At 42.1% G+C, this 13,228-nt stretch overlaps 1 protein-coding gene across 2 annotated transcripts in view; it reads right to left on the reverse strand.

Annotated features, from left to right (window-relative positions):
* Positions 1-3,149: 3,149 nt before the first annotated feature.
* The window catches only part of PHACTR3 (phosphatase and actin regulator 3), a 206,153-nt gene continuing 196,074 nt past the window's right edge, over positions 3,150-13,228 (reverse strand). For both annotated transcript variants that reach the window (XM_061125804.1, XM_061125803.1), the window contains exons 9-13: positions 12,875-12,930; positions 8,680-8,741; positions 7,494-7,634; positions 5,931-6,007; positions 3,150-3,822 (exon numbers count right to left, since the gene is read on the reverse strand). In XM_061125804.1, coding sequence (XP_060981787.1) covers positions 3,807-3,822; positions 5,931-6,007; positions 7,494-7,634; positions 8,680-8,741; positions 12,875-12,930 — 352 coding nt within the window. In that variant the 3' untranslated portion in view covers positions 3,150-3,806. The remainder of the gene's footprint in view (positions 3,823-5,930; positions 6,008-7,493; positions 7,635-8,679; positions 8,742-12,874; positions 12,931-13,228) is intronic.

A 13,228-nucleotide genomic window follows, 5' to 3' on the forward strand; every position in this document is an offset into this window, starting at 1 on the left:
ACTTAAATACTAAGCTCTATAGACATTATTGCAGAGACTTAAAAGCCACATGTTCCTGACACCACAGATGCCCGGCACATCCTAGAGTAGGCAGTAGATTGTGTGGTTTTTATCCTAGCATTTAATTCCTTCCTAAAACATCAGTCTAGGGTGATGAATTCTGCTTTCTATGGCCTCAGGGCCTAGGGTGAAGCTCTCTACAGCTGCTAAAGGTAGTTCTTTCTTTAGCCATCCCATCACCACCACAGGATAACTAACCAAGTCACAGTTATGTCTAGCTTCATTAACATTGATTAAAATGTCAGTAAGCATGGGCGAATCATAAGTGCCATGAATAAACACTTAAAATAGAATTCTAAGCAATGTTGGGACTTCCCTGGAGGTCCAGTAGTTATGGCTCCAAGCTTTCACTGCTGAGGGCCCGGGCTTCAGTCCCAGGTCAGGGGACTAATATCCACAGGCTGTGAGGAGTGGCCATTAAAGAAGAAACGATCCTTAGTATTGTAAACATTGGAGCAAGCTCTTAGGTCCTTGAAGTAAATTTGACTTTCTGTATTTTCAGTTGTTAATGAGCATCTTCTGAGATGTTTATTTCACATGAAGAACTCTGAAAAAATATTCTGAAAAAAAACTGGGTAAATAGGCATTGGAATAATGTGGAACTAGTAATTTTAACAGTATAATTAGAATTTTGCATTTCTGAACTTGACTTTGCTATTGAAGAACTGTGGATATATAGCTAAAATCTGACTTTCAAACTTCAACTATGCAATAGGATACCTTTTAGACTTGTAATTACCTTGTGTTTCCACAAGGTGGACCCCCGATGTTAGGTGTTTTTTTAATCCATTTCAGTTGTCCAGAAATTATGTAATGTCACGGGACATTCAGCCCCTTTAAAATTTTGTAAATGTACTTTTTACAAAGTCATAGTATGTACTATTCTTCCTAACATACTGGCTTAAAACTTGATGCTTCTGGCTGTGATTCAGTTTCTTGTCACAAAATTACTAATTAAAAAAAAATTTTCAACTCCTTAAAAATAATTTCTTTAATGACTTAATATTGTTACTTTAATAGTAATTTTATTCTGTTAAAATAATTTAAGTCAATGCACAAGAACCTTATTAATGACTACTAATAGTAGTCTGATAATTCAGATATTGTATCTAATTGTTATTGAATAAGAAAGAATTGTTTTTTCTAAGTCTTCAGCTCCTAAGTATATAAACTTTCTCTTCAGATTTACACAATATGTGTAAATTTAAATTTATATCCATTTGCATGTATATCACCAGTATCATGTGATTAATGAATTGCTTTTTATTTCTGTTCCTCCAGCTAACTAGGATGAGAGACTGGAGATGCCACGTCATACACTTACTTAGTGTAGGATTACATACACTTAGGTGCCGAGTAAACATACATACTTGATTCAGTTTTAGGTTATCCCAGCCTCTAAAATACCTGCTAAGAACATGAAATATGGAAATATAATTTAGGATAATAGTTTATGATTAATAATACAAATACAGTAGTAGAAGTTAGATACCTTTGCAAATATTTTGATTATAATGAAAATGTCTTCTGGTTTTATATTTTAGAACCGTTGAGTCTTGACCAAACCAAACTCTGCTTTGGATATCTTGTACTTTATCATAAATCTTTAATTTTATTTATCTATTAGTTGTGCGCCTTTAGTTGGGCAAAAAACCTGAATTTTTGCCCCATCTATCAGATTGTCTCTAACTATAGCTACAGTTTAGATATATTCTCAGCAGTGATCCTTTTTGCTTTGGGGGCCAGAATGGTTAAATAAGGAAACTTTTTTCATTTTTTGCTTCATAGTAAAGCAATTATGCGGATAGTTCTATGTGATGAAGATTGAAATCTTATTTTTATATAGGTTGGCTCTAATATTTTAAATTGAATAAAATATAAAATAGGAAGCTGCTAATATGTAGCTTAAAATAGAAATTAAGTATGTAGAGGGTTGACTGGCCACAAAAAACAGCTTACATATAAAATATACATACATAAATATAATATATATATATATACACACACACACACACACACATAAATGCTTATAAAATTAAGAGATTGGCTTCTAGTTAGAAAGGATTTAGGTATCATTTCATAGACACAGAAATTGAGGCTTAGCGAAGTCAAGCGATTCACAGAAGGTTACACAGCATGAAGAGGCAGAGCTAGAATTTTCTACTCTACACTGATTTCTTACAAAAAGACTCCAGTTCGACAAACTAACAGTATGTTTGCTTGCATCTAGGATTGATCACAAATCCCTTAGGACAGAGTGCTGCCACAAGGGCTGAGCAGTGGGCTCCTGACCCAGTGCAGCCACAGAGCAGCACAAGAAAGGTCCTGGGAAGTAGTGAGGTAGCTTGAGCGGTGAGAAGTCACGGGACATTCAGCTGCCCCAGGGCTACCTGGCAACCACACCCACATGATGGACTCGACACTTTGCTGGTACTTTACACACACACTTCCCCTCCTTTTTCTCATTTAGAGATTCCAGTGGTGGTGTGTGTGTGAGAGAGAGAGAGACTGGGGCGGGGTTGGGTGGGGAGCAGGTGGGAGAGCTTCCTGCAGAGAAAATAAACACCTTGCTGAGTGGTGCAGAGCTGGGATCTGGGCACAGGTTCTGCAAGATCCCAACGTCGTGATGGAAGCACTGTGCTCCTGGACTCAGGGGACCAGGAGGGCAGGCTCATTTTTGCAATGATACTTACTCAAAGGCTAAGTAAAAATATATTCCAGGGAACATTTATTCTTATTTAACTTACTTTCCCCTCTTTGTGCCAAGATTACCTTTTACCTTTGTGCTGGGATAAACATCCTCTTAGAGCTCCACTCAATCTAAACCTTTGTCTCTATTGTAAAGTCTGTGTTGTACAGAGTCTTTAATAATGTTTGCAAATACGAAATTAAAAATACTCTTAGAGGTCATTATTTTCCTTTTAGTAGAGTTTTTCAACAAGTTGTTACTTATTTCTAGGTTTATTACTCAAATGCTTTATAAACTTAACTTGAAAAAGGTAATTTGATTTCCTAAGGCACAAACCACAAATACTAAAAGAATTTACAACACACACACAAAGTTTGAATTCTCCTTTCTGTGTTTGGCTTCTGATGGCTCAAAAATAATAAAATTTGACTTGTTCCACAGATCCTTTTTCTAAAAAAATCTCTTACCCCACCCCAAGAAACTGTAACACCCAGGTTAATTTCCTGCAATAAGTAGTCATTTAATTAAAGAACAAAATTAACAGGAATCAAAATGTTGCAGCTGTATTTTTTGTTAGACATTATATAAAAAAAGAAAAAGTATAATACAGTAAATCATTTTGTATAACAGGAACTTAAAGAGTTCTCTAATTGTGATGAGAATAAAAAGGTCTTTTGCACATGGTACTGAAGACACTGCGTACACGTCCCTTGGTCACAGCCTCAGTGTGGTGACCCTGCACACGCACGTCACCATCCTCAGTCACACCGCAGAGCTGCAAGACAAGGCGGGAAGGCAAACAACAGTTTTCTTCGGGTCGAGTCCCCGGGGTTTCTCCTGACCCCAACAGTTGACACTCCTCAGGCCCCAGAGAGTGAAGGGTGTCCTCTGGTCATTCTCTCACAGGTGAGCGTGGCCAGGATTTCACCTGTGTGTGTGGTCCTGCCCCTCTGGCAAACACAGCAGGTAGTCATGAGCTGAACTTCAGGAAAGCTCCCTGATGGATGTTCAGTGTTGGTATCAAAAAGTAAGCACAATTCTTCTCAGAAGAAAATCTCTATGGCCTGTGGAATCTAGAAGTTGTTAAAAAAAGACAAGGTTATACATTTCAAAGTTTAAATTGCCAAAAACCTTCCACAAATGACTCTGTTGCTATTAAAATCTTTGCAGAAGTCCAACATGTAAGACATGAAGATGGACCTGCCTGGGTTACAGTGGTGTACAGCCTCAGAGGGCACCCACCACTCAGGCCCCATCATAACCCAAAAGGAATCGAATGGTGAATTCTTAAGCCTATCTAAAACTTGGCTTGAAAACTGCTAGGTAGGCCCTTGAAGTTCACAGAAACAGCAGGGCTTTGCTGAATCAGCAGATGTAATGAACTGATTAACAAATGATTGGATATTATAGTAGAGTTATAATTTTATTCTTGTAGAACTGAAAATGTGTTTGTGGTACTGTTTAATGCACTTGAAATTTCATATCACTAAAATCATTGCTCTTTTAAAAGTGGGCATTGAATGCTAAAATGTGGTAGTATAAAAATCTTAATATTTCCTGATGTGTAAGTTTTGGGCTCCCTCTGAAAATTCTGTCATCTAAAAAAGCTATCAAGGACTTATGAGAGAAAGTACATATCTTTAGTAAATATATTTTAATAATGTATAGTGAGAAATGTATTAAATATTTTCACATTACCATACATAGAATATGCAGTAATTACATCTTTTTTCTGTAACGGGATTGAACATTAAAAATAACTGAATATTTTACAAAGAATGTTTATTTCCTAAACACTTTTTAGTGTTCTGAACACTCAAAAGTAAGATGATTTATTCCTACCCCAAAGTGTGCCAGTCATGGGGGAAACCTTAAACATCTTTAAACAAACTACTTGCTTCATTTTTCCTGCTCTTCCAAACTCTTCTTCCTCCCTTGATATATTCAAAGTCATCTATCTCATAGGACAGAATTCTGTTGGCTTGGTTTCTATTCCATAGCCACATTGCACTTTACAGAGTAAATCTTACAAATAACAACCATGGTGGCCACTTTGTGCCAAACTGAAGAGAAAAGGAGTCCACTGTTTTGACTTAAGGCAGTATCTCTATTCAGGATTTCCTTTCTCTGTGTGTCTGGGGCCTGAGCATCTCTAGCCCAAGGGAGAGATGACCAACAGCCGGTGCAGGTGAAGGCGAGTGACATCAGGCAGTCCTTTGAGGATAAACGTGTGTGAGAACCTCATCATGGCTGTTCATGGACAGGAAGAGAAAGTGCTAGGGGAACATGCCACCCATAAGCACACTGGCATCAGCAGGCCAACCCGTGCCACCCCTGTTTATGGGTATATTCCCCTTGGATGAAAAGTCTTTGATTATGGAAGAATCAGCCATGTCCCCATTGGGATATAAGCTCCTTGAACACGGGACCCTCCTTTACTTATAGCTGACTCAGCATAAGAATGGCACACAGTGATACTGACATATTTGCTGAAGGAACAAAGGCTATTGGAAGACCTTTGGGGCAGCGTGAGCTTGTGTTAAAGATGTGAGTATAAACTTAAATAAAGTGGGAAACAAGTGGGATTGGTGCGGAGAGTAATTTCACAGAACTCCTCTACATATAAATCGGGGGGGGGGGGTGCGGGCGGGTTCTGAATATGAGAGAAGGGGAATACAGGCAAATTACTTTCAGTGCTTTGAGACTAATGTCTTTAAATATACATTAACTACTTAAATAAAACAATGTGTAATACTGTTCTACATCCCACCCTTCACCAAAAGTGTTAGTCCCACAGTCCTGTCCAATTCTTTGTGACCCCAAGGACTGTAGCCCACAAGGTTCCTCTGCCTATGGAATTCTCCAGGAAAGAATACTGGAGTGGGTAACCAGCCATTCCCTTCTCCAGAGGATCTTCCCAACCCAGGGACTTGAATCTGGGTCTCCGGCATTGCAGATGGGTTCTTTATCATCTGGGCCACCAGGAAAGCCTGCCAAGCCCTATGTGAAACCACAGGAACCAACAGCACTTTCAATTGAGTTGCATTCTGTCTGTTCAAGACAGTTCTCTGCAGACATACTGAATTCTTTTTCACCCTAACATAGTGATTTGTGACATTTTTTTCTCTTAAAAAGTACCATATTGCAAGGATCGTGAAATTCATACAAATAGAAATCTGACCTTGTCAGATGCTTGCTTGATGCATGTACCTCCATTTCATTACTTTTGTATTCATTCAGTTCTTTACGAATTGCTGCCTGGAATTTAAAAACAGCACATTATTTTTCAGGACTTTAGAAAGTTAGCATGGGAAATGAGTATCATGGTTGTGGATTGATAGTCATTCCTAATACTTGCTGACTTTGTTATTTTGTGATAGAGTAAAAAAATTTTTGTGCTTAGCATTTAGGCTTTTACTTATTTTTATAGCCCTACCAACCTAGTACATAACTGGTGTTCTGGAAGTATTTAGTGAATTTGTTTACTGTGCTGGAGTGGGAATATATCACCCCCCTGCCTTGACCCCGCCCCCGTCCCATGTCACCAGGATACATAACAGATAGATCAAGCACATGCTCAGGGCACTTGTAAAGTAAGAACCTCAGAATAATGAGTGAGGTTCAGGTTTTGGTGAACTTACTTGGAATTTTGCAACTAGATAATCTAGAAGTTATTCTAACTTTGGCATACATTTATATTTTGTGTCATTTGAAACATAATCTTGTTGTTACATGTGGGTGAGATGTGCATCTCAGTCTTTTCAGGGCTTCTCATCTGGCCCTCCAGCTTCCCAACGCCCACTTTCATCGTGTGCCGTCTCTCAGATAAACTCTCAGGCCAGGGTAGACAAACATCAGACACAGCCTCTGGGGCAAGGAAAGGCTGCCAAAGATGCCTGAATTCTCCCTTCACGGCTGGGCTCCTCTGAGCACATCCACCCTGAGCACCTAACTATAGCCTGTCTGCATTGTTCCAAGAGGATGCAATGCTTACGTGCGTTCATGTATAACCTCACAGACTCACACTCAGCTTATGAAGACAAGGAACCATTAGCAATTTCAGCATACACAGTGGCTGAATGTATTATGTTCCTCTCCTTTAGGGATGCTTTAAAAGTTCTGGAAGTCACTCTAAGTGGGGAGGTAGGAGAGACTCTGTAGACAGAGGCTCCCAGGTCTAAGTCCTGCCAGTCTTTCCCAGTCACCTGTTCAATGGCACCTCTACAGGGATAATAGCAACACCTCTCTCTCAGGAATATTTTGGAGGATTAAGTACCTGGCAGGCTGGGTTCAGTCCAGGCAGCCTGAGGGCTCTTGGTGGTGGTGGTGGTGGTTTAGTCACCAAGTCATGTCCGATTTTTTACTCCATGGACTGTATGTAACCTGCTGGGCTCCTCTGTCCATGGGATTCTCCAGGCAAGAATACTGGAGTGGGTTGCCATTTCCTTCTCCAGGGGTTCTTCCCCACCCAGAGATTGAACCCAGGTCTCCTGCATTGCAGGCAGAGTCTTTACTGACTGAGCTATGAGGGAAGCCCATATGGTGGTAACCAAAAATGTCCCAGCCATTGCCAAATGTCCCTAGGAGCAAAACCATCCCTTAGTTGAAAACACAACCCTAAGCCCAGGTTCTATTTGTGATCCCACATCCGGTCAAGCACAGCCTTATTTCAACAGATGATGGTGCCCACTGTCTTCTGACACATACACACCCATGAGCCAACGTGCACAAGTCTGCTCAGTACCTTATCTGCTGCCGACAGTCTCGTCCAGGGTTTGTCTGCCCGTCTGTCATAGTCCTGTGCTTTCGCCACCTCCACATAATCACTGAATCGTATCAGAATTTTTCTGTCTCTCAGTTCATCAACCGTGGGTCTCTGATTAAGCTAAAATAAAAGATCACCATAGTTAGGTCTCACATGCCAAACTAGCTTTCTTAGTTTGTTCAAGTACCCTGAACAAACCAGGACCCTTCTATAAAGAAATGTAAAGCTCTGAAGCTGAAATATAACCCTAGTGCACACACACACACACACAAAATCTCTAATGTGAAGGGCTTAAATTGTACACTCTTAAAATGACAATCCCTTCCCTTTAACACATCTTGTCACGAGCACTCACACCCCCAGGAAGCTAGGGGTGCCCTGTCCACGGCACAACTCAAGGAAAGCTGGATGAATTACCTAAGGAAAAATTCTACAGCACCAGTTGTTGCTTTTCAACTATCATTAGGTAAGGTTTTCCCAAAAAAGCTTCTGATAAAGTTGAAATACTAAATACTACTACTAGCACTCATAACTCAAGCTCAGAAAGGATATTCTATTAACTTCAAGTAGGACAAGATTTTACTATTATTATTATTATTACAGAATACAGTAGAGAAAGGGAACACCAGAAGACTTGAATTTAGAGATGGTCAGGGCTTTAGAAGAAGACCAAACTTTACAGACTTGCTACCTATATCGGCCATAGTACATTTTGACTTAACTATTTGAGTCTCAGACATAAACTCTTGAAGCTGATGAAGTTTTCTGTAGTCAGGAGCTTCTAGACAAATGGAAGGTAACCAAGGAGTGTGAAAGACAACCTGACACATTGATATCCAGGCATGCTTTGCTTGAGCACTGTGTAAAGAGCTCAAATAAATGAAGAGCATGCCCAGTCAGCATCTGACTTCCTAGAAACAAATGGCAATATCATCGAGGCCACACGGCCGCAGTCATGTACTCCATGGCTGGGTGAGCACGTAGTCCACGGGGACATCAGTCACCCCCAGGTTGATGCAAAAGGCACTACTTTTTGACTGTCCAGTGAGTGAATTCACTGCTGCCCAAGAAATCACAGGTCAGCATCACAGAGTGATAGCCTGCATCACCTATCCCAGTCTTTCCTACCTTAATATTCAGGAAAGAGATTCTTAAATGATCATACCTTTCTTGTCAACCTTTGCTTGATTTCTCTTCTTTCCTCTTGCTCTGTCTGATCATTCCTTTCTGTGAAAGATTAAAACAGAAGAAGGGAAAAACAAAGAATCAGGTTGAGACTTTCTCCTCTTTAGCAAGGACATGTGCTCAGATCTGGACATTCTGGAGGCTACAGGTGTAACAGGAAGGACACCTGGCAGGTGACACTTTTTTCCATATCATTGCACTTTGCCAATCACTGCTCAGGGAATTATGGTCTCATTGTTCCACAAAAACACTTATAAAGGAAAGTTTTGCCAACATCACAGCCTGGTTCTCCTGGGCCCTTTTCTGTGTTAGAAATAACCACACAGATTGATGCTGGGCATTGATTTGCAGGAGAAGCAGGAAGCAATTCTCTCCTAATCAAATATCATCTCTGTGTATTTACAAGTAGGAACATAGATGGCAAACAAAAATGTTTTAGTAGGATAAGTTTTATACACACACACACATAATATATTCAAGTATATATGAATGAATATTGTTAGAACTGTCACTGCTTTTCCATGTAAAAGGGATTCATACTTTTAGCCAACCAACATAAGGAACATTTGCCTCAGATTCTGGGCAACATATGCCTGCCTGGAATTCATATTTTCTGGATACATTTCAAATCCAAACATACCCAGGAACCCAGATGATTCTCACTGCAGAAATGAGACACATGACCTGCCTTTTAAAGGACCTGAGTCTCTCACCAAAATTGGTTTTGCCTAGTGAGTGTCACTATTAACATGCAAGCCATGCTTACACCTACACTTGGAAGCTAAAAATGGAGCAGAATGCTGAGACTTAGTGTAAAACGTAAGCTCCGCCCTGGGATACCAGATAATGGATGTCCTATTTCTGGCTCTCTCTGTTGCTAAATAAAGCCTCAGGTCCCTGGAGGGGGCCCAGAATTCCATTCCTGGGAAACAGCCCTCATCTGTCAGCACTCCTAGAATCACCGCCAGGTTTGAGGAAGGGAAATTCTGCAACTCTCCGTTAACATAAGCTCACCGTTACCTGCCTTTCTTTGAAACATTTTAAACATCTGTGCATTTAGGAGATTTGGTGATGGGCATTTAACATACTAGCCATTGTACTTTTCAGTAATTTTTTTTAAAAAGGAAGATTCATCTTTCATTTGGATGTTTTAGAAAAAGAAACCAATCCCTGTTATGTTCCCTGTTCTTAATCTAAGTGAAAAACCAGAAGAAATCACAGTTATAAGCTTTCATCTGAGAGCTGATAATACAATTAGAAAAAAAAAATGTGAAAATACCACATAGAAGGCTAACCATAAGAGATTTAAATGATGATATGAAACTAATTCTTTAGATTTTTAAAAAATGTTGGCCATGCCATGTGGCACTCATGATCTTAGTTCCTGCCCAGGAATCGAACCTGTGCCCCCTGAACTGGAAGCAAAGAGTCTTAATCACTGGACAGCCAGGGAAGTCCCATAATTCTTCATATTTCTTAAAAACAGGCCATGAACAAATCCTCAGTACACCCTCCATATAAAAACACTGAAACAAGAGCAGATCTTTCTGTTTTTTAAATTGTGGACAGCATCAGCATCATTACAAGGTCATCGGAGCACAGCAGGGGTCGTGGAGGTGCCCGGGGAGTGTGCCCCTGCAGGCCAGGTGCTCTGTGGGGTGCCAACTCCAAGGTCCTTCCTGAGAGCCTAAGCCACAGACTCTCTGAGCTCCCCTGAGCAATGGGTTTATAGATCTCTTATCCTCAGACTCAGAAAGCCCTGTCCTTTATACAAAACAAGGGAGAAATAATCAGAGCCTCCATACCCAGATTTTCTGGAAATAGTGCCAGTAGCTTGGACAGTCACACAAGCGCCTTCTGTAAATAATCAGATGCACTATTGCTCCTTAGGCAGTGGTCAGAACATGGATGATGAAGCCAGGCCACCTGCGCATGAACCTCCGCTCCTTCCCTCTGCCAACACTCATGTTAAAAAGTCCTATTACCTCCCAAAGTCTGAGCTTCCTTACAAGCAAAGTGGGAACAGCCATGCAAACCTCACAACTGTCTGGTAACAATTCAGTGAGGGAACAGAGGCAAGCCCTGAGTACAATGCCTGGCACAGACTGGGCCCACCTTGGAATGACCACTTCTAATACAACCATATAAAGGAGGGCCACTGTTTTTTGACACTCGCGTATCCACAAACGCACAAGCCCAGTTCTAAGCGTTCTTCCAACATGGTCACAGTTAGCCATGAGGCCCCATTTGCAGGGGAGCAGGTACAATGTGATGATATTCTAAGCCATTGACTCAAAGCAGAAAATGCAGTAAGAGTGGAAGCCAGTGTCAAGGGCTGTGGGGATGACGCTCTAGGCTGGACCATATATAGTCAGTCGATCCTCATCTCCACGGAACCAAACCAAACCAAACACCCACCTCAAACCAGCAGTGACATTCTCAAGGATGCTGCCCAGGGCACTTGAGAAGCTTCCAACTAGGGACGGACCTGACTGGCTGAGTGGCAAGGAAGAGACTGTCAGGGCCGCAGCAGGGAGCCTGTTTTCCTGCCCTGGAGGTGAGTGCCGTCAGTCCGGGATCCACCTGCCATCTCTGCTCACCAGGCACAGTTCTGATATTCAGGTGTTCACGTCTAAGTGTCTATGTGCAAAGACTAACACAATTATAAGCACTTGCTGGTGGGAGGACCTGGTCATCCACTAGAGCAGAGAGGAAGTGACCACTGACAGGAGAAATGGTTCCTAAGAGAAAAGCCTCTGCCCACTCTGGGCAGCAAACCAGGCTGAGGGCAGCACTCCTTGGGCCTTGAACTTGCCCCATTTGAGTCTTAGATTACTACCTGAGGGGGCATCTGTGACTGATGAGCTTTATAAGTCAGTGACTTAATTTTTTTAAATTCAAATATTCGGTAACACCTTCACATTTGTATGTACCCACCTGATTAAGCAAGCTATCCATGAAAAGATGTTCTTGAAATTCTCAGATATGGCTTAGTTGATGTAATATAGAATAGTAGTCACCATATCAAGTTTAAAAATAACACTATTTTTTTTTTTTTTTTGCTGCACTGCTCAACATGCAGGATTTTAGCTCCCTGACCAGGGATTGAACCTGTGCCCCCAGCAGGGGAAGCCTGGAGTCCTAACCACTGGACCACCAGGGAAGTCCCTAAAACAAAAAATTCATAATCTTAAGGTTTAAATATTTCCAACAGTCCTTAAAAGGGGGAGTCTTCCAGGCAGTTAATAAAGGTGCTGAAGTCAAGAAAGAGGAAAGAGTCAGTTAGGACTCAACACCCAGACCAGAGGTTCTGCCTTCTACTTTTGGACAGTAGGTCAGCCATGGGACTGTCTTAACTTTGTAAAAAAGGCTTTCATGGAATGAAAAACCAAATTCAGAGAATGTCTGCAGTGCTCACTCCTAAAGAGAGAAAAACATTTTAAAAATCCAGGCCCTTAGAAGACATGCTATAGAAAATACCTCGCAAACTAAGTCTTTGACCAGATACGACAGAAGTATCTGGGAAACACCTTTGAAAGGGTTCTACCACCCAAATCCTCAATGCCTTTAATGAGATGGAGCAGTGTTCTCTGTACCAGGAAGGCTCTTCCTGCATGCTGGTGCTCAGCACATGTTGGAACCACAGCTCTACCTGGGAAAACCCAAAGGATGTGAAGGAGGGAAGGATCTAAAATTGCAGAGTTCTAAGCCACAGGCAACTTCCTAGGCTTTTCTGTTCCTTTGAGCTGGTACTTTACTCCCCCCAGAGGGAACTACAGAGGGCTGAGCCCTTCCCTGGTAGGTTTCATACTCTGTCCACACCTGCCTGTGATGTCCGTGACCATGAGGAGCCCTAGTCCCAAATTTCCAGCGACACCTGCTTGAAACCCAGCCTGCCAAAGGACATCATTTCTCTTCCATCTAGAGAGCTGACTCATGACATAACCCCGAAGTAAGGGACATTTTAAATGATGCCAGGAGAGCTTTTTCCTTTTTAATTTTCAACGGGATGTTGCTGGCTGTTTCAACTTTCCCGGGGGGCTTGCTTTCAGAGTTCCCAACAGCGGCTCAGGGCGAGGGGAACACAGCAGGGCTCAGTAAGTCTGCAGAGCCAGGTTCCCGCAGCAGCCTTGGAGCACACGTGAGGGAAGCCCCAGGGGGCCGCCACTACTCACGTTTCAAGATGTTTCTTCTCTCCAGTTCCTCCACCGCGGGTCTTTGGCTCAGTCGTCTGCGGAAAAACACTAGAATTACATTTTGCACCATGGTGGCTGCCGGCGAATTGCATCCAGGGTCTGTGAGGGTACGGGGTGTCTGGCGCACCCCCTGAAGATCGCCTCCCAAAAAACGGGAGGGGGGAGGAGGTGGGGGGACCTCCGTCGGAGGCAGCCTCTTGCTGGCAAATCAAGTCCGACCCCCGCGTGGGAGGGAGGTGGCCCTCTGTCACCGGGCGGCTAGGGCAGCCTGCGCTCCCGCTCCCGCTCCGGACAAGCAGCTCCTCATGTCCAGATCTGCTGCCAGCCCGGCAG

The sequence above is a fragment of the Dama dama genome, chromosome 23 (assembly GCF_033118175.1).
Source record: "Dama dama isolate Ldn47 chromosome 23, ASM3311817v1, whole genome shotgun sequence".
Lineage (NCBI taxonomy): Eukaryota > Metazoa > Chordata > Mammalia > Artiodactyla > Cervidae > Dama > Dama dama.